The 26,082-nt window shown below is 41.0% G+C and overlaps 2 protein-coding genes across 7 annotated transcripts in view; one reads left to right on the top strand and one right to left on the bottom strand.

Moving 5' to 3' along the window:
• The first annotated feature begins 322 nt into the window (after positions 1 to 322).
• Positions 323 to 15,430, top strand: SKP1 (S-phase kinase associated protein 1). Its single transcript, XM_079771873.1, has 6 exons — positions 323 to 462; positions 3,870 to 3,966; positions 8,305 to 8,378; positions 9,786 to 9,929; positions 12,218 to 12,358; positions 14,639 to 15,430. The coding sequence occupies exons 2-6, from the start codon at positions 3,870 to 3,872 to the stop codon at positions 14,672 to 14,674; spliced, it is 492 nt and encodes a 163-aa protein (XP_079627999.1). The 5' UTR covers positions 323 to 462; the 3' UTR covers positions 14,675 to 15,430.
• A 7,512-nt stretch (positions 15,431 to 22,942) lies between these two features.
• Positions 22,943 to 26,082, bottom strand: part of TCF7 (transcription factor 7) — a 32,980-nt gene continuing 29,840 nt past the window's right edge. For 3 of the 6 annotated variants that reach the window (XM_079771872.1, XM_079771867.1, XM_079771869.1), the window contains one exon: positions 24,416 to 24,581. In XM_079771872.1, the coding sequence (XP_079627998.1) occupies positions 24,559 to 24,581 (23 nt within the window). In that variant the 3' untranslated portion in view covers positions 24,416 to 24,558. Of the gene's footprint in view, positions 24,582 to 26,082 lie in introns of all 6 variants that reach the window. The other 3 variants (XM_079771871.1, XM_079771868.1, XM_079771870.1) reach the window with 2 other exon arrangements.

The raw sequence follows: 26,082 nt of genomic DNA, 5'->3' as shown, positions 1-26,082 counted from the left end.
AGCCGCAGCCCCTCCCGGACACCAGTAGTTTCTAGGCTTTTCAGGACTGGGGTCATCAGTTCGACTTGGGGCAGCCCCTGCCTGAAAGACCCTTGCAGGTCGCAGAGTACACCGGCCGGTTCCCCGTTGCCTCGGAGAATAACGAATCCCGCTTCCGAGGGTGGGAATAAGAATCAAGGTCCGCCCCGTCGCTCCCTCCGTCTTTACGCCCGGCCCCGCCCCTCCGGCGTCCTGGGGCCACCCTGCCGTTTTCCACCTGCCGTCAGGCGATCTCGGTGGCCAGCCCCGCCGCTCTGTGACGCCACGGGCCCTGGGGTCCTCGACTGCCGCTCATATAAAGACCGACGCCGAGCGGCGCTGTTGCTGTAAGTGGCCTTGTTCTCCACCTTTTTCGTTTGGTCCTGCTGACGCTGCCCGGCTCTCGTCAGCCTCCGGCCCGCTCTCTCCTTGAGACCGAGCACCGTGAGTAGCCGCCGACGGAGCGGGAAGGGGCGGTGGCGCCGCGGATTGCGAGCTGGTGGCCGCACCGCTTCGGCTTCGGCTTGCCAGAGGCGGGAGGCACCGGGGCCTGGTCTGCCCTCAGGCCCGGTGCAACCCGTCTCAGACCCTGTTCTCCGGGAGGCGCCGGCGGCCTCCGTTCTCCGGCTCTGCCCCTCCACTCGGCGAGGCCTCGTTTGGTCGTGCGTCGTCACGACGCCCCTTGGGCGCCCGGGCGGGCGGGAGAAGGTGCGAGCCGAGCCCGGAATTGGGCCTTTTCTGCTCGGGGCAAGCGTTGGCCGGCGCAGAGCTCGGCTACAAGGCCCAGGCTGCGGCCGGCGCCTCCCTTGGTATTGAGTCTGCGGGCCCCGGGGACCCAGGGCGGGGATGGCCGCGGGGTCTTCCTGGAGGTCCTGCGCTGTCGGGAGCGTGGGCGTGTGTCCGTGTTGTTTTGGTGTGAGAGGGAGCGTGCCGGTGCTCCGAGAGCGCTGGGTTCTGGCTCTCATCCTTTCTCTCCCGTCTCTGGCGTCGCTAGTAACCGGTTCTCCGCCAGCTGAGGTGGGGCCGAGTCTTTGCAGATAGCTGCCTGCTCCTCTTGAATATTCCTATTAATTTGCCACAGCCTAGAGTTGGTGAAACAACGGTTGTAATAGGAGGTACCATAGTTAACAGGGCGTGACTTTTAGGAACTCTTAACACCGAAGGTGTCTGGCTTTTAAAAAATGAACCTGATTGGGTTCACTTTTTTTGTTTGTTTTGTTTTTGCTTTGGATTTTTGTTGGTTTTGTTTTTGCTTTGGATCATTTTTTAATGGAGACCTCGGGTTTGGGTTTTTGGGTCATGAATTTTTTTTTTTTTTTTTGTCAGAACGTCACAATAGAATGTATCTGTGTCGTGGAGCAATGCAGACCTCCACTCTGCCCTCTGAAAAGAGGTGTCACTTAAAGCAGTTTTTTTTCTCTTTATGATGTTGATAGAATTCACATCTTGCTAGCCATGGAGAGTGATTTAATTTCCAGCTACAGGAGCCTAAATAAATGAAGGAATGGTCTTGAAAGCATGTCAAATCAAAATTTCATCCATTATTTAAAATTTTTGCACCAAATTCCAGTTGTATAACACTAAAAAAAGTTCTCTCTAAATATTAAGTTTAGGATTACAGTGTGCATCGGATTACAGATTAGCTGATTGACTCCCTGCTATTTAATAAGATCTCAACTCCCTTAAGAGTAACCTAATATATGAATTTGACTATGACTAAGCAGATCTTGTTATTTATTTGAGAGTTATTTGAAAAAAAAGTGGTATGATACTCTTGCTTAAAAATAATTTTATCAACTGCATTGCCAGACTTGTGATTCTGTAATGTTTATTCCAGTACTATAGAACATAAAAAGAACAGAATATTTTCTAATTAAAAATTGGGCTACGTTAAAATATTTCTTTTGGAGATATCTTCTTCTTCTTCTTTTTTTTTTTTTTTTTGCCTTGTCACAGGGCACGTCCTCTGCCCTGGGCCCTCTGCATTATGGCAGGCACTAGGCAACATGGAGAAGCAGACCTATTTGTAAACTGAAAAGTGAAATTCAATTCTTTACAAGCATGGATCAGTGAGAGGATATTTCAGTGCCTGGTTTTATTTTATTTTATTTTATTTTTATTTATTTATTTTTTTAAAATATATTTTATTGATTCTTCACAGAGAGGAAGGGAGAGGGAGAGAGAGCCAGAAACATCGATGAGAGAGAAACATCGATGAGAGAGAAACATCGATCAGCTGCCTACTGCACCCCCCCCCCCCCCCCCCCCCACTGGGGATGTGCCCGCAACCAAGGTACATGCCCCTGACCAGAAATGAACCCCGGGACCCCCCAGTCCGCAGGCCGACGCTCTATCCACTGAGCCAAACCGGTCTCGGCTCAGTGCCTGGTTTTAAAACATACCTTTACCTTTTTGCTTCCTTTCCCTAATAGCTTGTCTGGGGGATGGAGATAATTGTCTGGGAAAAGCTGATCAACATTTTAACTGATTTAATGGGACTTAAGAAGTCTTTAAACCTAAAATGAATGAATGTTTTAAATGCCAAATTATCCACGTTCACGTTAATAGTGACAACACAGGATTAAGACTCTCAGAAGCCTTTAAAACTTATACTTGAGCCCCAGCCAGTTTGGCTCAGTGGATAGAATGGCGGCCCATGAACTTACAGGGTCCCGAGTGCGATTCTGGTTGCAGGCTCATCCCGGTGTGGGAGGCTGCCAATGGATGTGTGTCTCACATCAGTGTTTTCCTCTCTTGGTCTCTCCCCCTCCATTCTTTCTAAAAATCAATGGAAAAATATCCTCTGGTGAGGATTAACAAAATAAAAAAGCAAAACAAACAAAATGGATCATAAAATCTATACTTGAAATTTGAAGAGGTCTTGAATTAATCTTTATCGGCAGGTATTGCTATGCTTTCTCCCCCCATTCTCTTCTCCCTAAGAATGTGAAGATGGTAAAAAACTGTTGGCTTAGAATTTTTTATTTTAAACTATTTTTTTTGGCCAGAATTCAAGTCCTTTGAAGTTAATTGCTTAATTAACTTTTATGTAAGAGGTGTCTTTTTCCTAATGACTCAATCTTAGTTAATAAATACATTTTTGAAACGAGTAGTAGGTTATTACTATGAGGATTTTGGCAGAAGATCTCAAACTTGGACACCTGGACCAGTCAGTAATGAAAGATAAAAAGGACGCTGTGCAATTTGTTATTTGGCATGGGGAATTAGATTGGCATCTGTTTATCCTTAGCTCTTTATTCTGTTATATGATCTTGCATTGATCCAAACATAAATACTAAGTATGTCATGATCAACTTTGGATTTGAACTTATTTTTCACTGATAAGTTTCACTAGAGGAAAATTACTATCTTATTTGGTAGCTTTGTTTATTTTGTACTGCCCTCCCTCAGGTTTGCAGGAGTTAATTGTGACAGTTAACTTCAAATGCAATAGTCAGTATTGAGTAAAAGCAGAAAGGCAGACAAAAAAAGTAAGTTCCATTTTAGAAATATTTTGCCTCAAAAGTATGGCATGTAACTCTAAATTTAAACCAGCAATGAGTTCAGTAGGGAAGGCTTTAAGAGCTTCTGTTTCTAGGAATTATACTTTGAAAGAATTTTATACAAACACTTGTATGTTAGCCCGTGAATAATCACTCACAGTGTTTTACAGGGCTATATACTACAGGTTTTTAGGATTTTATAGTTATGGAGGGCTTCTAACAGGCACATCTCATCCCACCCGAAAAAAAAAAACAATGAAAAACCTTGGTTTTACTTTTTAAAAATCGGTAGTTTATGGAAATAATATCTCTTAAATTTCAAATTCAGTATAATGCTTTTTTTTTTAGATGCCTTCAATTAAATTGCAGAGCTCTGATGGAGAGATATTTGAAGTTGATGTTGAAATTGCCAAACAATCTGTGACTATCAAGACCATGTTAGAAGGTAAGTTATTTTAAAAGCCTGCGGGGGTGGGGGGGAGTGGGGGAAGGAGATAAGTAGTTTGAGATAACCTGTGAACATCGAATTTATACAAGTAATCTGTCAAAGTTCTCAAGAATATGAAGGGGAAAAGTTTACCTTTTTTAAATTTAAAGTATTAACTGCATTTTTTTATACAGGTCATCCCTTCTGCATTGTCTGAATTAATGAGATTTTTTTTCTCCCCTATTAAATAGATAAGACCAATTTTCTGTTTTGAGTAAATTTAGATTCACAATTTCTAATGACAAAAATTAAAGCCTTTGGAAAAAAGATCCTTTCTATAAGGTTGCTAAATAGAGCACCTGGTTTCAACAGAAGGAGTAAACTGAGTAGATTGTAAACCGAGTAGATGTGTTTGTTTTTTTAACCAAGTTTTCCCTTTTGTCTAGTTTGTTATTCCTCTGAAACTACTGCATAGTATATGTGCAGCACAACAAAGAAGTAAGACAGAAAAACCGGTTCTGAAACATTTTTGAAATTTTTTACTAGTTAATGTGGATACTCTTCATAGTATTACCAGTGGGCTGGTGGACATGAATATAAAATGGAGACATATAAATCAGTCTCTAGAATTGGTGGTGGAGGGGGGGGGGGAGATTTACTAGTAATAAGAGTGTTCTTCAGAAATTAGACCATTTCTTAATTTTTCAAATGTTAGATGCTTTTATATAGGGAAGATCTGTAGCTAACAAATGCTTAAGTGACTTATCTACTGCAAAGTATAAGGGCAGCACAACAAAGAAGTAAGACAGAAAAACCAGTTCTGAAACATTTTTGAAATTTTTTACTAGTTAAGGTGGATCTCTTCTTAGTGTTACTAGTGGGCTGGTGGACATTAATATAAAAAGAAGACATACAAATCAGTCTAGAATTGTGGGGAGGGGGAAATTTATGAGTAATAAGTGTTCTTCAGAAAGTAGACTATTTTTTAATTTTTCAAATATCAAATGCTTTTATATAGGGCAGATCTGTAGCTTACCAATACTTAAGTGAGTTATGTGCCAAGCACTAGCTATATTCTGGTGAAAAGAAGGTAGGTGAGAAATAGTTTTTGCTCTTGAAGGATTTTTAAACCAGGAAGGGAGACAGACACCGAAGAAGTCAAACTGCCACATGGTGTATATAATTAGTGCATTAATAAAATTGTGTGCCAAATGGTGCTGTGGGAACGTCTTGGCTGATGCTATTCTTCAGGCTTGTGGACAGACTGCAGTGTGTAGTCTTAGGTGACATTTCAAATCTAGTAGAATTAGAATGTTTTGGAAGATTATTCTGTAGTAGAGAGGATGTGTTAGAGAAAAGTAAAATCAAGGTTTTTTAGTTGTTTTTTTTTTTGGAGTGGGATGAGATTGTGATACTGTAGTTGGTAGAGCTGAAGAATGGGCTTGAGAGGAATGGAAGTATCTATGGCAGTAAATGAAATTGGGGCAGGAATGTAGAAGTCAGGAGTGGAGAATCAGTGAAGTAGTATTTGTGGAAGCCAGGGTAAGAGGGAGGCATTTTGAGGTGAACAGAGTGATTGTTGGATTCATATACTGTTGACTGATCACTTAGGATTTTACAATTAATAAGTTAGAGGACTTCTAACAGCAGATAATAGGTGTGGTAGAGGCGGAAGCTGAATTGCAGAGGGTGTGTCTTCTGTTTTCTCAGTGTGTGACTTCTGTTGGCTGATAAAAGCTGAACATATAATTCTTTTTGGTCATTGATACCAATCATGTAGCAGGCGACCCTGCTAGTGGTTCTCAACCTGTGGATCATGACCCACAGGTTGAGAGCCGCTGCTGTAGAGCCTAAGACCATCGGAAAACACAGATATTTACATTATGATTCATTAACAGTAGCAAAATTACAGTTATGAAGTAGCAACGAAAATAATTTTATGGTTGGGGGTCACCACAACATGAGGAACTGTATTAAAGGGTCGAGGCATTAGAAAGGTTGAGAACCACTGGTTTAAATGTTAGAGAAGTAATCCTTTGCAACCATTTTTATTGAGTATTTAACAGAGGATAGATTTTTATTGATTTGAGAGAGAGAGAGAGAGAGAGAGAGAGAGACATCAATTTGTAAGAGAAACATCATTTGTTTTCCTCCCCTATGCTACCTGACCTGGGATTGAACCTGAAACCTGTGTATATGCCCTGTTCGAGAATTGAACCCATGACCCTTTGGTGCTCGGGACAACACTCCAACCAACTGAGCCACACCAGCCAAGGCTAAGGCCCTTATTTTTTATTTTTATTTTTTAGTATATTTTTATTGATTTCAGAGAGGGAGAAATATGAATAATGAGAGAGAATCATTGATTGGCTGCCTCCTGCACACCCCCTATTGGGGATTGAGCCTGCAACCCGGGCATATGCCCTCGACTGGAATCGAACCTGGGACCATTCAGTCAGCACAGTCAGCAAGCTGACACTCTAGCCACTGAGCCAAACCAGCCAGGGCTAAGGCCCTTATTTTTAATGTGACTTAAGCCTTCTTCCAAATAACATTTGGATCTAAAAGATGGTCTTTTGTATTATGTTTTCTCTAAATCTTAATTCCTCAAACACAAGTATTTCACATAATAAAACTTTTTTCTCTTCCGATTAAAAATATTTTATACTAGTTCAGGAAAGGGGTAAGTGGCTTGATCCGAATTGGGATATTATTTTTATTTAAAAATATGTTTTTATTGATTTTAGAGAGGAACGGAGAGAGAGAAATACCAATGAGAGAGAAACGTGGATTGGCTGCCTTCTGCATGTCTCCTACTGAGGATCAGCCCACACCTGGGCATATGCTCTGGCCCAGTCAACCAGCAACCTCTTGATGTATGGGACAGTGCTAAACCAACTGAGCCATACAGGCTAGGAGAGGATAGTATCATATTTTAGTTTTACTCTGAGCAGAGATGGGATCAGGAAAAGACATTGGTGGGAAGGAGGAGAGGGGAAATGAGTAACCCTACCACACACAGGAGAATAAGGTACTTTTTGAAACTACGCGTTGTCAAGTGCATCATCTTGTTTCATTTCTCATCTAGACCTATTGACAGCATCTGACAGTTGGTCATTCTCTTCTACATTTGGTTTTCTGGATACTTTACTTACTAGTACTGTACCTTTGTCACAGCCTTCTGTCTCCTTGTCTTTAAAGCCTGAAGTTCCCCAAGGTGTACTTAATCATTGGGCCGCTTCACTATATTTATACTGATTTATTCCCTTGGTCATCTCATCTAGTCTCATAGTGTTATAAACCATCTATACACCAATTCCCAAACTTACCTACAGTTCTGATCTCTTTTGATTTTTGGACTTGCATATTTAACCACTTTGTCTACCCTTATGTATCTAATTTTAATCTCTTATATCTAATTTATATCTCATACTTATGAAAGTAGAGTTCTTGATTTTCTGCCCTCCAGAATCATAGTTCTCTAACAGCCTTCCCCATATGAATTAATGGCAACTCCATCTAGTTGATCATGTCTTAAACCCGAAGTCTTCTCTGACTTCTTTCACATTCTACTTCCCATCGGAAAACACAGTTATTTACATTACGATTCATAACAGTAGCAAAATTACAGTTATGAAGTAGCAACGAAAATAATTTTATGACTGGGGGTCACCTAAACATGAGGAACTGTATTAAATTGTCGCGGCATTAAAAAGGTTGAGAACCACTGATCTAGAGAGTTTAGTATAAAGAATGAGGATAAGAGTTTAGTTTGTGTTTTTTTCTAAATGGTTGCTCAGCCATCTCAGTCACACTTATTAAATAATTTTCTTCCTATTTAAGAACTCTTTTGATACAATTTTACTATATTTGTCCACTCACAACTTTATATAATTTTGGGTGGTTCATGGACTGTTTTGTTTTGTTTTTTTTGTTCATGGACTTTTTATTAGGAACCACCAGTTTTAAATGCTGTTAAAAGAACTATTCTTTTTTTTTTTTTTAATATATTTTATTGACTTTTTACAGAGAGGAAAGGAGAGGGACAGAGAGCTAGAAACATCGATGAGAGAGAAACATCGACCAGCTGCCTCTTGCACACCCCCTACCGGGGATGTGCCCACAACCAATGTACATGCTCTTGACCGGAATCGAACCTGGGACCTTTCAGTCCGCAGACCGACGCTCTATCCACTGAGCCAAACCGGTTTTGGCAAAAGAACTATTCTTAATAAAGTACTTTTTATACTCTTTCAGACATGTCATGTTACTCACTTGTTTGAGAAATAGCCTAGTTTTGTATAAATGTTATAATGAAGTTAGGAAATAATGGCAAATCTCTTCTGGTTTTGTTAGATTTGGGAATGGATGATGAAGGCGATGATGACCCAGTTCCTCTACCAAATGTTAATGCAGCAATATTAAAAAAGGTAAATTAGCAAACTATATACTTGTATGTGATTTTTCTTTCTTAACAGTATCCTAGTGATCTTTCTATATTGATAAAGAGATCGCTTCCTTTTAAAAAAATCTAGAACTCTTAGTAGTATGATTGACTAAGTATTTGTTGTAGTTTATTTAACCTGGCCCTTGTCTAGTCTTTTCATTAACACATTTAAATTACTTAAATGTAACTATATGTGATTAGCAAAAAGGAAAATTCTTGTGTTGTTTGTCCACTGAATGGGTACCTCAAAGGGAACTTGAGAACAAGAGATGTACTTTTGTTATCTTAGTTGATCACCTTACCTTGTGTCTAAGCATAAACGGCTCTCCACATTGAATAGAGTTTTAGTGTTTCGGGTCACATGGCTCCTTAACAGAACCAGCTATTTAAATTGAATTCTTATCTGAAAAAACAGCAACCAGTTTCCACATTGGGGGAAAAACTGGCTAGACTTAGAGGAAAATGGCTAGAGAAAAATATATTTTACAAAAAAAGGTAATTTAAACCTTAAGTATACTGGATAATCACATGATCCAAACCCTAAAAATATGATAAAAATCTCTTGTCTCTCATCTAACCAGAAACCTCCATAAATAATAATAAACATTAATTTCTTTTATACCCTTTCCAGAGTTTTTTTAATGCCTATATAAGCAAATACTGATTGCTCCTTTTTTAAAAAAAATATTTTTATTAATTTCAGGGAGGAAGGGAGAGGGAAAGAGAGAGAGAAACATTAATGATGAGAGAGAATAACTGATCGGCTGCCACCTGCACACCCCACACTGGGGATCGAGCCCACAACCCAGGCATGTGCCCTGACCAGGAATTGAACCTGAGACCCTGTCAGTCCGCAGGTTGATGCTCTATCCACTGAGCCAAACGAGCTGGGCCTAAGTGCTCCTCTTTTTTTTTTTTTTTTTAATATATTTTATTGATTTTTATCTAAACTAGTTGCATCTGACCAAAGTGTTAATTTTGCATCTAGTGAGGCTTAGCATTTCCTCCTGTTTTACTAATCAGATTTGTGAATTGCCTGTTTGTTTTTAGCTTATTTCTTTGTAGTGATTTTTAAGATTTTATATTCTATAGGGTAATCCATTGCTAGTTGGATGTATTTTCCAGTCCTTTTTCTGTGTGACTTTATGTATCTTTTTGCACAAGAGCTTTTTAATGTGGTGAAGTATAGTAATCTGTTTGCAGGTTTAGTTGATATTGTGAAGATTTCTCAAGCTTCATTTTTGCTCTTCGAGCATGGCTACTAATTTTATTATGCAAGTCAACTTCTAGCTAGTTCTTAGCTCATTATAGGAATAAACTTGCCCCAGCAGTAGAATGAATACTTTGTGATAAAATGCCACAGAGGAATGAACTATTGTTTTTGTTGTAGGTCATTCAGTGGTGCACCCACCACAAGGATGACCCACCTCCTCCTGAGGATGATGAGAACAAAGAAAAGCGAACAGATGATATTCCTGTTTGGGACCAAGAATTTCTCAAAGTTGACCAAGGAACACTATTTGAACTAATTCTGGTAAGTTTGTTTGTTTGTTTGTTTGTTTGTTTTTTAAATATTTTATTGATTTTTTTACAGAGAGGAAGAGAGAGGGATAGAGAGTTAGAAACATCCATGAGAGAGAAACATCAATCAGCTGCCTCTTGCACACCCCCTACTGGAGATGTGCCCGCAACCAAGGTACATGCCCTTGACCGGAATCGAACCTGGGACCCTTGAGTCCGCAGGCCGACGCTCTATCCACTGAGCCAAACCGGTTTCGGCAGTTTGTTTTTTAATAAGGGAAGGTTTATTTAGAAAGTTACAGAGGCAATGGAATGACCCTTGGAGCTTAGGAGAAAGAGGGAGAGAGGCATGTGCCTTGAGAGATGAAAGAGGGAGGAGACGCAGAGGGGTGCACTGGAAAAAGAGCGTGCACTAGAGAAAGAAGGGGATGGATGAAGGTGTGGTGTGCTCCATAGAGAGCTGCTATTCTGGTGTGTGTGTGTGTGTATTTTTTAAATATATATATTTTACTGATTTTTTTACAGAGAGGAAGGGAGAGGGAGAGGGATAGAGAGTCAGAAACATCCATGAGAGAGAAACATCGATCAGCTGCCTCCTGCACACCCCCTACTGGGGATGTGACCACAACCAAGGCACATGCCCTTGACCGGAACCAAACCCGGGACCCTTCAGTCCACAGGCCGATGTTTATCCACTGAGCCAAACCGGTTAGGGCTATTCTGGTATATTTTTAATGAACACTGTAAGATACTCTAGTTCAGAGCATTTAGACTTCTTAATAGAGTTTAATTGGTTAGTTAAATTAATTGATACTGAATTTTAACACTCTGAACTCAAATCCACATATCAATAATCACATTAAATGTAAATAGTCTAAACACCACAATTAAAGGGTAGAGATTATCACATTGGATTAAAAAGAAGCAAGACTCAGCTATGCTGCCTACAGAAAACTCCCTTTAAATATGAAGAGACAGTAGATTTAAGGGTGGGGGGTTATATATTATACTAACATTAATCAAAAGAAAATTGGAGTGACTATATTAAGTAGAATTCAGGGCGAAGAATATTACCATGATTAAAAAGGGTTATTACATAATGATAACAGTGAATCAGTTCATTATTAAGAGGGCATAGCAGTTATAAACATTTATCTGCCTAAATGCAAAACTTCCAAAAAGTTAAACAAAAACTAATAGAACTCAAAGGATAATAGACAAACAAATCTACAGTCATAGTTAGAAATTTCCAGGCCTCTATAAATAATTGATAAAACAAGCAGAGAAATCAGTAAGGATATAGAAGACTTATGTAACACTGTTGATCAACTTGTCCTAATTGGCATTTACAGAACATTACATATAATGACAGCAGAATACATATTCTTTGTATATTCGAATAAATACTATCAAGGTTCGAATGTTCTGGGACATAAAATAAGTCTCAAGTTTGAAAGAATTCAATGTATTTTCTGAACACAGTGGAATCAAATTAGAAATCAGTAACAGCTATCTGGAAAATCTGCAGATATTTGAAAACTAAAAAACAAATTCTCCATGAGTCAAAGAAGAAATCAAAGAAAAATTATAAAGTATTTTGAACTGAATGGAAATAAAGCAGAATACATGAAAATCTGTGAGATGTCACAGAGGAATGAACTTTTATTTTTGTGGTAGGTCATTCAGTGGAGCCCCCACCACAAGGATGACCCTCCTCTCCTGAGGGTCATGAGAGGGGAATTGATAGCACTAAACACTGATACTGGAAAACAAGAAAAGTCTCAAATTAGTGATCTAAGCTTTTACCAAAAGAAACTAGTGAAAGATGAAATTAACCCAAAGAAAAAGAGAATGTTAAAGAGCAGAAATCAATAGAAAATGGGAAAACTAGAGAAAATCAAAGAAACCAAAAGCTATTTCAGAAGATCAATAAAATGTAATGCTGTAGCTGCTTATGTTTGAATTCTTTAAATGTCTTGTCAAGATTTGACCTGTGGTGCTTCTGCACACTCGTGCGCGCGAGCACCCACCTACCTACCAGTTGTGGCCATTCTTTAATGTTTGAGGTGTAGCGTATATAGTTTACTTTAGGCAGCAGGAGGACTCATGATTGTAGAGGTATACAAGGAAGGGTATAAACAAATATCTTTCACAAAACTTGTCTGATTTACTCTTCTCCATTTAACTTCTTAAAATTAACTAGCATTTTAAGATTAATTAGATTGGAATTATCAACCGCTAACTTTGTATTTAGTTTAAACCGTCAAATATACTTTAATGAAAACAACAATCATTTCACAGGCTGCAAACTATTTAGACATCAAAGGTTTGCTTGATGTTACATGCAAGACTGTTGCCAATATGATCAAGGGGAAAACCCCTGAAGAGATTCGCAAGACCTTCAATATAAAAAATGACTTTACTGAAGAAGAGGAAGCCCAGGTATGTAGTCCATAGTTTGTTCTTGATCACATGCTTTTTAAAAGAGATTAAAATCCTAACATGCCAGGAAAAGAAGTGCCTGTGTCAAAGAATGTTGACTTTATTTGAGGTATATGAGATAGGTACTTTCTATGTCCTAAAACATTACAGGTACCTTCTGTGTCCTAAAATGAGTCTAAACACTTGAATGATATTGCCTTTTTAAAAATATATATATATATTTTATTGATTTTTTTACAGAGAGGAAGGGAGAGGGAGAGAGAGTTAGAAACATCGATGAGAGAGTTAGAAACATCGATGAGAGAGAAACATCGATAAGAGAGAAACATCGATCCAGCTGCCTCCTGCACACCTCCTACTGGGGATGTGCCCACAACCAAGGTACATGCCCTTGACCGGAATCGAACCTGGGACCTTTCAGTCCACAGGCTGACGCTCTATCCACTGAGCCAAACCAGTTAGGCGATACTGCTTTTTTAAAAAAATATATATATTTTATTGATTTTTTACAGAGAGGAAGGGAGAGGGATAGTTAGAAACATCGATGAGAGAGAAACATCAATCAGCTGCCTCCTGCACACTCCCCACTGGGTATGTGCCTGCAACCAAGGTACATGCCCTTGACCAGAATCGAACCTGGGACCCTTGAGTCCACAGGCCGACGCTCTATCCACTGAGCCAAACCGGTCAGGGCAATATTTTTTTATTGATTTCAGAGAGGAAGGGAGAGGGAGAGAGAGATAGAAACATCAATGATGAGAGAGAATCATTGATTGGCTGCCTTCTGCACGCCCCCTGCTGGGGATCAAGCTGGCAACCCCAGGCATGTGCCCTTGGCTGGAATCGAACCTGGGACCATTCAGTCCACAGGCTGACGCTCTGTCCACTGAGCCAAATCAGCTAGGATACTGCTTTTTTATAAACATAAGAACAATATACTTTTCAGCCAAAGGTGCTCTTTGATACTTATTCCTTAGCAGTTATTCGTTTTGGCATCTGGGACCTTACATATAAGCCATAAGTGACTTCAGAGAAGCAGGGATGGTTGGATGCTAGGATACTCTAGAGCAGGGGTCCTCAAACTTTTTAAACAGGGGGCCAGTTCACTGTCCCTCAGATCGTTGGAGGGCCGGACTATAGTTTAAAAAAAACTATGAACAAATTCCTATGCACACTGCACATATCTTATTTTGAAGTAAAAAAACAAAACGGCAAAAACACCCGCATGTGGCCCGCGGGCCGTAGTTTGAGGACGCCTGCTCTAGAGCAACTTAGTGAACAGGGAAGAAATGAGTGACTAGATCAGAATGATTTTGTTGACACAGCTACAAACTGAAATAATGTGAATGAACTATTTGAATTTGCTCTGTTAGCTCTGGTGACTGAAGCTATAATTGCCCTCTGCCTTTGCTTTTTAAAAAAATATGTTTATATATATATTTTATTGATTATTTTACAGAGAGGAAGGGAGAGGGATAGAGAGTTAGAAACATCGATGAGAGAGAAACATTGATCAGCTGCCTCCTGCACACCTCCTACTGGGGATGTGCCCGCAACCAAGGTACATGCCCTTGACCAGAATCAAACCTGGGACCCTTCAGTCCGCAGGCTGATGCTCTAAGCTCTATCCACTGAGCCAAACCGGTTAGGGCCATATATATATGTATGTTATTGATTTCAGAGGGAGAGGGAGAAATAGAAACATCAATGTTGAGAGAGAATCATTGATTGGCTGCCTTCTGCACGCCCCCTACTGGGGATTGAGCCTGCAACCCTGGCATGCACCCCCAGCTGGAATCGAACCCTGGACCCTTTAGTCCACAGGCTGATGCTCTATCCACTGAGCAAAATAGGTTAGGGATTTTTAATGTGTTTTTATTGATTTTTAGCAAGGGGAAGGGAGAGAGCAAGAGATAAAAACATCAATGATGAGAGAAAGTCATTGATTGGCTACCGCTACTGAGGATGGAGCCTGCAACCTGGGCATGTGTCCTGACAGGGAATTGAACCAGTGAACTTTTGGTTCCTGGGTCAATGCTTAACTGTTGAACCACACTGGCTGGGCATGCCTTTGATTTTTTGATAATTTCAGCAGGGCAAAATAACCTAGTGGGGGGGAAAAGAAGGGTGACTAGGAAGTTTACTATTAACCTGGTGTTTTTCCAGTTTTCCATCTGTTTCTTTATGATCAACCTCAGAGATTATTAATGAATTATTAGGTATTAGTCTTAGGAAAGACTACTTCTTAAGGTACTTTCTTATATCCATCTCTTTTTCTAGGTACGCAAAGAGAACCAGTGGTGTGAAGAGAAGTGAAAAGTTGTGCCTGACACTGTAACACTGTAAGGATTGTTCCAAATACTAGTTGCACTGCTCTGTTTATAATTGTTAATATTAGGCAAACAGTAGACAAATGCAGCAGCAAATCAATTGTATTAGCAGAATATTGTCTTCATTGCATGTGTAGTTTGGGTACAGATTCCAAACCTATGGCTGAGTTTATTCCAGTATGATCAAAAGTATCTTTTTTCTTTGCTCTGAATAAAACTGAATTGTGGGTTCTCTATAGAAAGTGGCATTTTGGGCTTTCCCTCTTTTTGCAAAGCGATTTCTGCCTGGTTAATTGTCTAGTTAACTTTAGTTTAGTGACTTTTTAAAAGTTGGCATTGTAAATAAAAAAACTTGCAAAAGTTTTCTGAAATAGAATTAACAATGTATTATCTTTATTCATGAGTTGGGAGCTGGAAAAGGCTACTTGAGGTAAATGGTCTGAGTGGGATTATTAGGATTTCTTCCAGCTTCCCGGAGTCAAGGAATACCACTGGTATTGATTAGCCCATATGTAGCAGGGCTTTCTTAATTGAATCTGAGGACTTGTTTTTGCATTTTTAATCCTATGTTGGTTAGAGACTCAGTTACTACTCAGTTTGTGGTTTTGGGGGAAATATAACTATGCAGTTGTTAGCTTTTCAATTAAAAAAGACAACCCTTGTGGTATGTCATCTTTTTATAATCAGTGATCCCATATGGGCAAAACTATTTACACTCCTTGCATGTAAAAAAAAAACAAAATTTAAACTTTAACATTAAAATGTGTGGCAAAACCCAGAAAGCATCCAGCATGAATGCAAGATACTTTCAATAAAAAGTAAGTTACATAGTAGGTAGTAAACGGTTTGCTTTTGTGTACTTAAATGTGTCTCTTCACTTAGTATTAAATGAGTTAAATTTATGTACGGTTGTTTAGCTGAAAAAGACTTGGAGGCAGTACTAGGTTGCTGAATCTGCTGACATAACAATAGGTTTCTGATAGACTTTTGTCTCTAATGTCATTGAAAGGTTGGCTGGAGCCAGTATTTTAGTTCTTTAAAAAAAAAAAAAAATATATATATATATATATACACACACACACACACACACACACATACACACACACACACATACATACATACATACATATACTGATTTCAGAGAGGGAGAGGGAAAGAGAGAAACACCAATGATGATAGAGAATCATTGATCGGCTGCCTCCTGCATGGCCCCCCCCCCCGCCCCCCCTGGGGATCGAGTCTGCAATCTGGGCATGTTTCTGACCAAGAATTGAACTTTGACTTCCTGGTTCATAGGTGGACGTTCAACCACTGAGCCACACTGGCTGGGCCAGTGTTTTAATTCTTAAGTGGTGTACTCAGGCACTATCGTTTCCAGCCTCTCCCCTACAGTAGAATGAAGTTTTTTTGGTGGCATGAGATGGCTCACAAATTTGTTTCCTTTTTTCTTCCTTTCCCATTTAGCATCATCTGTATTCACATGTAGCCTTATTGTATTCTCTTCATGAGCTGTTGTGGCCAGATTATTGACAGCAGCTTAACTCTACTTCACCTCTTATTTGCTCCAAATCTGCCTTATTACATAAAGTCCCATATGCTGTATCACATGAATCCCCATTTGTTGACTGTACTGGAGATAGCATACCACAGCCTGTGTGTGGGTGAAATCCAGCTCACCAGCATTTTTGCAGTCTGTGAGTTAAAAATGATTTTTACTTTTGTTATTTAAAAAAAATTTTTTTTTAAATTCTCACCCAAGGATATGTTTTTTTCATTGATGTTAGAGAGAAAGAGGAAGGTAGAGGCGAAACAGAGACATTGATGTCAGAGAGAAACATGGATCGGTTGCCTCCTGTGTGCACCTTGACCAGGAACTAAGCCTGCAACCTAGGTATGTGTCATGACCAGGAATCGAACCTGCAACCTTTTGGTGTCCAGGATGATGCTCCAACAGAACCACCTAGCCAATGCTGAGTTTTACATTTTTTAAAGGATTGTTAAATATACACACAGAGAGTCCTGGCCAGTGTGGTTCGGTTGGAGTGTCGTCCTGTACACCAAAAGGTGCCGGGTTCGATCCCCGGTCAATTTAAAATTTAAAACACACACACACAGACTGTACTTGACCAAAAGCCTAAAATGTTTACTTTGTCAATCCCTGTGACTACCTCTGGATCCCTGATTCCCTTTACTCTCAGAAAGTAAGCTTATTTTCCATTTACCTTGGTTTTAGTGGGTAAGATGGCAGAGTTCCATCCTGGCTGGAGTATCTCATCTGCTAAAACCTTAACCACCCCAAGTATATCCCTAGCAATATTATGACAAACACAAATCTTCACTGAAAGCCAAAGATTATTAGCATATGCTGTGTTTAATTGAGAAACGAAGTATTAGCTTCTAAGAAACAAAAGCTTATTACTATTAGCTCTTGATCTGTATAATTCCCCCAAATTGTTAGGATTACAAGACTAAATAACTTTACTACCTGTATATAAAGTATACTGGGACCTTTCTGAATAGCTAAGATGAGTGGACAGACAATAGAGTAGTTAAAATTTTTGTTCCCTTTCTGTAGACCATGGCTCTAGTCTTTAAACAAACAAAAAGGTCCCGATAATCTTAAATTCATCTCTATATATAAAAGCTTAAGCGACTGAATGACTGGTCGCTGTGATGCGCACAGCCAACCTCCCATGGTCCCTCCCCCCGGCTGGCCGGCCCCGATCAGCCCCGATGCGAGGGCCAGCCGGCCAACCTCCCGCTGTCCTTGGCCAGCCGGCCCGGCTGGCCCCAATCGCTGGCCAGGCCGAGGGACCCCACCTGTGCACAAATCCGTGCACTGGGCCTCTAGTGTTTAATATAGATCTGACAGCTCATCCAAGAGTAGTCCATTTATAGATATTGTGTACCCAAATGAATCATAGGCTTGGTATTAAGAGGCTCTTCAATCTAGCATCAGCACTCTTTTCCTACCCTTTTCCCTCTTTCTTGCTATCTGCTATTTTTTACTATGTCTACCAAGAGTTTTCCACACTCTCATCTCATGCAGCGAGTGGCCCTTTCCCATAGTAGCCAAACCTATCTTCAAAGATATACCCACTCCTGCCTGTCCTCTCACTTCCCAACTTTTCTAAACTAATACTGTGGCATGAAGTCATACTGTAAGGCTGGAGTCCTTTTTAGTGCCTGCATGGCCTGGATAAGTTGGAAACAGTAGTTAACCTGCATTGTGGTGCTATTGGTGATTAAGACCTCTGTGAGAGTCATTTGGCTTTTTCAGTTTTTTATTGACTATGTCACTTGTGATAGAAAATTAAACCAAAGCCTTTATTATTTCTCCCTAACATTGTCATGGACTGAGGATGTAGCTCCTCAAATAGATTCTAATTTTAAATTGTAAAAGCAAGTTACTTCTTTTGAAGTGGTTATACAGGCAGATCTTGTTTTCTTGCATTTCACTTCATGGCACTTAACAGGTGTTTTACAAATTGAAGACAAGAGACTCTACTAACAAAAGGATTACGGTTTGCTTTATTGCAATACTCACTTATTGTGGTGCTCTGATACTGAACCTGTAATATCCCGAATTATGTCCATAGTTTATTAGCTTGCCTTCATAAATTTACCTTTAGCAACACACAAGGTAGGTATTGCTTTACAATTTTTATATTTTTCCAAAGACTCACAAAGACATCCCTTTCAGTTACAGATGCTTGAGTGACATTATAGTTGTGATTTGTTTATTCTACAACTGTTTGAACACACCAGCTGCTGGTACTAAGCAAGACCTATATTACAATTTGGTGGACTTCTAGGACTGTGCTGAGCTTAGCTTGGATCTAGCTGGAGAAGGTAACAGTGAATCACTATAGGCATGTGACTTAGGGTGGGCAGATATTCCAAACCTCACGATCTCTTAATTTACTTAAAAATTGGCCAATCCTGTAATTTGTTTTCTGATCCAAGGGTAAATTAAAAAATTATAGGTAAGTTGTCTAGGCTCTTAATAGGACAGTTTGAACAAGGATAGGAAGGGGCTTTCACCAGGAAAGAGAACTGAGAGAACAGCACACTTCGTGCTCTGAGCACCCTTTACCGTATCCATAGACATCAGAATCTCACTCATCTTTCAAAGCTTAACTTGTTTGCCACCACTTCCATTTGAAGGTCTTTCTTTTTATTTTTCTGAAGCTCAGTATACATTCAAGTGGGGAGGACTCAAATGTTTCCCTACTAAGTTGCTTGAACTTTAAAAAGTTGATAATCTTTGATTATCTAGATTTGTGTGAAAACTGATTTCCAGCTAGGAAGGAAGAGAATAAGGGAGAATAATGCAAGTAAAAGCAAAGCATATGAAATGGTTGAATACTTAAAGTGTAGCTCCTGGCTTATCCTTTGTAGGAAGGGTAAGACATGGTTGCCTGCTTGGGAGCTTTTGGAATATAGTTAAGGTGGTAAAGCATAAATACTGCTGGGAGAGAATGGGTGACTTTAATAACAACGTTCCTGGACAGAACAAGATTAATTAGTAAAGTGGGGGCTAGAGGACTGGAAGGGTCGAGGAGAGGTTTCAAAAGTGAAGCTGGATTTGGGTGTGGGGTGGGGGATGCCAAGGTGAGGGAGGGAAAGCAGTGCTCAGTCTGGAACTGGCAGCAGAGGTAGGGTGTTAATAAGTCTGCTGGCGATTATTGGCTGGAAAGAAACATTAAGGGCAGATTGGTGGCAGGATTTTTGTGACACTAAGGTGAGTGTTTAGCAGACTCATGTTAGATATTGCTATTTTTGAGTGTTAGAACTAAAACTTCCTTTTTAATTGCAGGACTAAAGTATTCTGAATATTGGGTTTTTACAACTAGACTCCTTATTTTACTGTTTTTAAAAATCACTATATTTTAGCCCAGCCAGCGTGGTTCGGTGGTTGAGCATCGACTTATGAACCAGGAGGTCACATTTTTGATTCCCGGTAGGGCACATGCCTGGGTTGTGGGCTCGATCCCCAGTGTAAGGCGGGCAGGAGGCAGCCGATCAGTGATTCTCTCTCATCATTGATGTTTCTGTCTCTCGTCTCCCTTCCTCTCTGAAATCAGTAAAAAAATATTAAAAAAATCACTATATCTTTAAAAAGAAGGAAGAATGAGTAAGAACTCAGTGTATATATCAAGACAAAGAATGATGTAAGAAGTAGTTTAGAACATCCTTGGTCCAAGATTGAGTCACTTGGATACCTAAGCAGGATTTGGACACCTGGTTGTTCCTGTTGAGTTGTCAGTAGTCATGAGCATTGTTGGTGGTATAAAAGTGTTCTTTGACAGATTTCCAACGTGGGACTTCGTGTGAGTGATGGTTTAATTCATGGCTAACTGCTAGCTTGCAGAACTTTGCACTTTTGGATAAAGCTGTTCTGTGTGCTAGTACTTGAGAGGCATTTTGTGGATGATATAGTTGCTCACAATATCTGCTTCCACTTCTCTTGTACTCATGACCTTCTGATACCACTGAACTTGATATTTTCAGGAACTATTTAATGAGCACCTAACCTGCTATATACCAGCCTCTTCTTTCACTCTGAGGATCAGCCTTTTTCATAAAAGTTTTCTCACTTTCAATACTTCCCACCTGTATGGTGCAAATTCATATGCCCTTTCTGTGCTGACCATGCCATTTCACAACCTCAACCTTTTTTTTTTTTTTTTGCTTCAAATGGTTTGTAGGTATTTCTGTCTCGGCAGGTTTACAGGAGGGGTAGGAATACAGAGTGCTACATTCTCAGAAATTTATATTCAAGGGGTTTCCAGAGTGGCACGGGGTGGTGGTGAGTGGAACGTAACTCCTCCTCCTCCCTATTTCTTTCCCCCACCCTTGACATTGACTGTACAACATGTCTGAAGACTTCTGATTAAGGAATGAGAGAACACTTCAATGAAAAAGTAAACCCTGGTTGATGGTCCAGAGCCTTTTGTGAACTTGAAATAAGTATCAACCTGAATTTCTAATTAACTATCTCTCATATAATTCATGGCTACTGAAATATCCCTTACTTTAATTGCTAGTGATCTAACTCATAAGTATAGCCAGGGATAGGATAATTCCTAACCCTAGGATAGAATTTGCCCTTTCCAGTTAACTCTATGCCCAATCCCATACTATCTTTACTTCAAAATTTGTCCTAACCTGAGCTAGGCTTTTATTCTACAGAACTATGGGAATATCCCCATCTGTTCTTTTTAAAAACTATCTGTTTGAATACATGAAATTAGGGTTCCTCTCAGACAACCATGCCCATTGTGGGCAAGTCTGGGATTACAATTTCCAGTGGCCTACTTTAAATAGAAGACCAGTTAAAAGTCTATTAGCTGCTCCAGACATCGGAGAGCCCAGAAACCTGAGTTAAGAGTCCTGTGGTGATTTGAGATCTCAGAAAGAAAGTGGTTGGAATAGTTGGGATCGGGAGAGTTGACTCAACCTAAGAACAAGGATCTGCTTGCATAGCCAGTTTGGTCTCAAGGACCCATCATGAACTATTAAAGTTCTGAAAAGACCTGAGAAAAACTCATGCTAAAACAGCCTTTCCAACCTCAAAAGCCAATTCAGTGTTTTTATATTATGAATTACTTTTTGGTCTCAAATCTTCTACTTTGATATAATGCATGGCAAATTTCTTCTGTACTGTTTTTCTAGTAATGCACACAGCAATCAATTCCTTTTTGGAACAATGTAAAGAACTATTTCTTTTCCCTCCAGGTGTGGCCTTCCTGTCCAGGATTATTGTACAATGAATAGCTATGCTTCTGGGCCATTCAAGATAGTTAACAGCTCAGAAGAGCCTAGCCCTGGGGCTTCCTATAAAAGGGAGAAACATCTTTAAATTGGGAAATCCCTGCTATTTTTGCCATGCTAAGCCATCACAATATCCTGAGCACAGTGGGAGCAGCTGCAACAGGAGAGGGCTTCAGATCTGTATTTCAAGCAAATTATGCCAGTTGTGTGGGAACATGTAGAGGTGGTGTTAGGTTATTTTGTCTCAGGTCTCAGAAAACGAGGCTGGTTCTTGGCTGGCAGTAAGGTGGAACTGGTATGGTGTTTGAAGTTGAATTGAAGGCTGCACTCTCAAGTCACCCTGAGACCTCATAGGAATGTGTGATCCAGGAGGGTTTGAATTTCCTCTTTGATGTCAGTTTTTTAAAAAGGCTGGCTTGATTTTAACAATGTTGCCAAAGCCCTCCTCTCTACCCTCACATACACAAAGAGTGCATTGTTCATGTACCCAGTGAACTCTAAATAAGACATCTAATCAGATGCAGCAACCCAGTCTTGCATAAGCCTTGGTTAGAATGTAGTTTTTTGAAACATCTAGGCCAGTAGCCAGAGCGGAATTCTTTAAATGGGACAGATGTCAAGTCAATGGCTGGTCTCCTCTAGCACCCTTCCAGAAAAAAGCAACTCAGGGATTACAATGTTCAGTGGCCTACTTTAAATAGACACTACTCTGACTTTATAAATATTTAAAACACAAAGTCCAAAAAATATAACTCAGTGAAAATTACAATGCATGATGGTGGCCCAGGGGCTGCTTGTTGTATAGTTCTGTGTATTCCTAATGGTTGACTGACCTATTGAGATGGCTTTATGACACCTTTTACATTCATGAAGGGTCTTAAAGTTAACATCATACTTTAATGGAAGCTGCTGTGTAAAAAGTAGGTTGCAGAATTATCAAAGGTTTTATATAAAAATATAGGGATACCTCTAGCACCTTAATAGTCTTTGGGAGGAAAGGGTTCTATTAAATATTTTTTTGGAGTTTATACCAGTACATAAAAAAGACTTATTTTCCTTGTAATAGGATATATACTTATGGTTAGTTTAATCTCAACTCTCAGAGAAAATGGAGCCTCGTGGTCATGTACACCTATTTCTAGTTGGATTGTCTTAGGGTCTGTGGATAGCAGTTTCCAACAGTCTTATGGGGGTGGGAAGCAGGCTGGCCTGTGCCTGCATCAATTTTTAGGTCAGAAGGTTGGTGGGTTCAGAGCAAGGCTTGGAATGGGAGCTTATACGCAGCACGAGCTAGGTAGGCCCAAGCCCCTTAGGAGATGAGAGTAATCCCCGGCTTCTGTAGGTTGAGTCTTTAACATGTGTACCATAGTAGAGAGAAAACCCCAAGTTTCATGGCTGTCAAGAAAATTAGGCTATTTCTGAAAACAGCTTATTTCTCAGGGTCAAGCTTTGGGGAGGAAAAAAAACACAGGGAAAAGCATCTTTATTCTCATGTTTAAAGTTTTTCTATGATGATGCATTAACAATACAAAAATATTTTGAATACTACAATGGTCCTTTTTTTCTCAAAACTTTCTGCAACACTACACTAGAATACATGATCTTTGGAATCTGAGAAGCCAGTGGCTAAAGTAGGAACTAAAGGCATTTGTTGAAGGGTGTATGTGGGTACAGGGACAGCCCTTTTTCTTTGGATTCAGGCTATGTACGGTGAGGAGGCAAAAAAGGTTAAAAAGATTTTTTTAAAGGCTCAGGGTTGAAGCTTGGCTCATAAATGGGTTAAATTAGGCTGTGGTGAAAACTCAGTGTCTACCCCTAAAGGTTTTCTGGGCTTATTGTTCTGGTGGTAATAGTCCTCACTCCCACAGAACCATAGGAAACCTGAAGCTGGCCTGGTTTCATGCTGGAAGACACAGGCTGTCACAAAAGGTTGGGTTTGCCCTCACCACTGCCCAAGTGGTGGATAAGCTGGAAATGGATCCATGACAAAGGCCCTCAGAATGGGGAGGGATGCACACTGAATTTGGGGCCATAACTTCTTTGAACTATTGACTACAGCCACCAGTAACAGGCCTTGGGGCTTTGGTATTGGGGCTTCTTAGGCGATTGAGTTTCTCAGGAATCATTTCCAAGTAATTTGAAGTAGAGAGCCAGATTAAGGTAGTGTCAGGTTTTTCTGTTGCCTAGGGTGATAGATGTAAACTAACCTGTTCATTGCTTCCATTTATAAGCTCCTGAGAATTCGGCAGGATTCCTCTGGTCCAGCTCAAAAATGGTAGCTAGTTTTCTGTAAAACATGGCTTTTCCAGGCCCTCAAGAGAAAAGCACTGTCATCTTGAGCTTTGTGGTTGTGACCAGGCTTACATGTTTGATAAATGAACTCATTCTTGGTCCATGAAGTGTCTGGTATGGGGAGGGTGTGGCAGTGGAGGGGACGGTGAGGAGACAGGGTAGAGAAGGCAGCTGAACTCAGTGTAGTCCATCTATGATCTATAGCAGGAAAGGAAGGGAGGCAGGGGCATCTGGCTAGTAAGACAGATGGTAAAAAGATGCAGGCTGCCACAGGCACAGGAGATGCCCTTAATCAAATGACAACAGATCTGATGCACCACTTGGAGCAGTTTGAATTGATGACCCCAGATTCAGGCAGAAGTTGTGCAGCCTCTGAAATCTCAAGCACCTGGACCCTAAGAAGGAGTTAATAGGGCCCCTGATCGATTTCCATGTGCTTTGGGGCTCTGTTGCTGCTTCTCAAAGAGTGGGTCCCTGGAGGAGGCCAGGTGTCCTGTGCATGCTAGGCTGCCTGCCTCCGAAATTCCTGTTGCTGTACCTGTGTACTCTGCAGGGCACTGCTGGGGGCCCGTGGGGGCCCAGGGGGCTGGGAGGCTGAGTGCTGCAGAGAGACCTGGTGATGTAGGCGCCGGTTCCGCAGGGCTAGCAAGTAGTGCAGTAGGGAAGTGAGGCAGCAGGAGGTATGAGGGTGAGTCCTGGGGGACTGGGGACCCGGAGCAGCCTAGAGTACTGTCATCGGAAGGAAAGGGGCTGGGGCAGCGGCCTTCTCCGGGTAAGTACCGAATGCATTTCTTTTTCCTCCTAGGAATAGTGAAGAGAGTTATCTGTAAACAGAGGGTGAATTCATAGTCACACACCACAACCAAAAAATGCTGTCCTTGCATAGGCCTAGCTGACCTCCCCTCTCCCCACAGTACTTGGATGTGCTTATCCTGCAGACCTGAATCAGCACTGCAACTCTGCTGGGCCTGGGCCTGGCCCAGACCTGGGATAGGTGCAGTTGCCAGCACAACCACATGGTGGCACAGGGACCTTTTGTAGTTGGACCTGTGGGCTGGTTTGTTTTCCAGGAGAGCCTTTGAGCCTCTGCATCATGTATGTTTGTGGGGCTCAGATCAGCATTAAGGCAAGGGGCTCCAATGCTTGTGGCTTCTTGGGCTGAGCAATCTCAGGGCTCAAAGCCAGGTTAGGAGTAGAGAAGGGGAAATAGAAATGAACAGTGATTCTTTGAGTCTTCTCATTCATTCTTATTGAGTTCTCTGGGCCACAATTTGTCTCTAATTGTGGAATGGGTAAAAGTAGGACCTTCCCTGAGGACAGGGTTGCCTCCCATCATGTTTACATACACACGCACACACATATTACCCAAGATTTCTCTTTACCCTTTGATAAAGGAGCATGAGGGCACTCTGAGGGGCTGCACAAATATTCCTTAGTCAATGAACTAACTGCCTACACTACCCTCAGCCTTGGCCCTATCAGGCCTGGCATGAACCTAAACTAGGCAACTTTTAGCCACTTGATAGGCATACCTTCTTTTCATATACACAGGGATATTTTCTGTTATGAGGTGAAACCTTTGTATGGTCCTTTGGTTAGGATAGCCCTCCTCTCCCTTTCTCTCCAGCCCTCTGATCTCAGTACGTTCAAAATGGTGAATCACTTGGCATCCAGGTTACTAATGATATTCTCTATTATAGTTACCTTATTTTTCTTAGATTTATGGCTCAGACAGGGATCTCAACTTGAAGTGATGGAGCTGGTTGGCCATTATGACTTTCAGGCCTGAGAGCAGGGGCAGAGGCCACCTGAATGGTGTGAGGTTTGGCTACTGAGGACCAACTGGGCCTGGTTAGCACCAAACCATCATTACCAGAGGATCCTAGGCACCAGAACTACCTTCTTGAGTCTGCCTTTCCTTCCCTTCTAGAACATTCTGTCTCTCCCCCTCCTTCCACTTAGATCCAAGAGATCTTCCCTACAAGATGTGTCAGTATTCATTCCCATTCTTAGGAGGCAAAGGCTCTACAATCTGCAAGTATCCTATGGGGCTGGGGGAGGGGGGGGGCACAGGAAGGCTTATATAAGCCCAGCAGAACATGTGCAGAATCAAGGAAGCAGCTTGAAGCAAAGGGAAGATGGTGGTGGGGACAAACCCACCTGCACGGACCACACCAATCCGTCTGCTGGTTGAGGCCAAAGCGAGCACGGCATTTCTTAGGCGAGCCAGGGTCTGCTCACAGCCATGCCAGAGGGGCAGAGCAGGGCAGAGGGCGAGCAGGCAGGCAGCAGGGCAGAGCAGGGCCCAGAAAGAAGAGGTAACAT

The sequence above is a fragment of the Cnephaeus nilssonii genome (genome assembly GCF_951640355.1).
Source record: "Cnephaeus nilssonii genome assembly, chromosome: 5".
Taxonomy (NCBI): domain Eukaryota; kingdom Metazoa; phylum Chordata; class Mammalia; order Chiroptera; family Vespertilionidae; genus Cnephaeus; species Cnephaeus nilssonii.
The sequence above is the reverse complement of the archived record's forward strand: the minus strand, read 5'-3'. Positions and strand labels throughout refer to the sequence as shown.

Excerpts from the sequence above, each read along its gene's own strand:
- SKP1 (XM_079771873.1), top strand. The coding sequence starts at position 3,870 with ATGCCTTCAATTAAATTGCAGAGCTCTGATGGAGAGATATTTGAAGTT. Across the intron at positions 8,379-9,785 it reads ATGCAGCAATATTAAAAAAG|GTCATTCAGTGGTGCACCCA; the intron begins GTAAATTAGCAA and ends TTTTTGTTGTAG. Across the intron at positions 9,930-12,217 it reads CACTATTTGAACTAATTCTG|GCTGCAAACTATTTAGACAT; the intron begins GTAAGTTTGTTT and ends ATCATTTCACAG.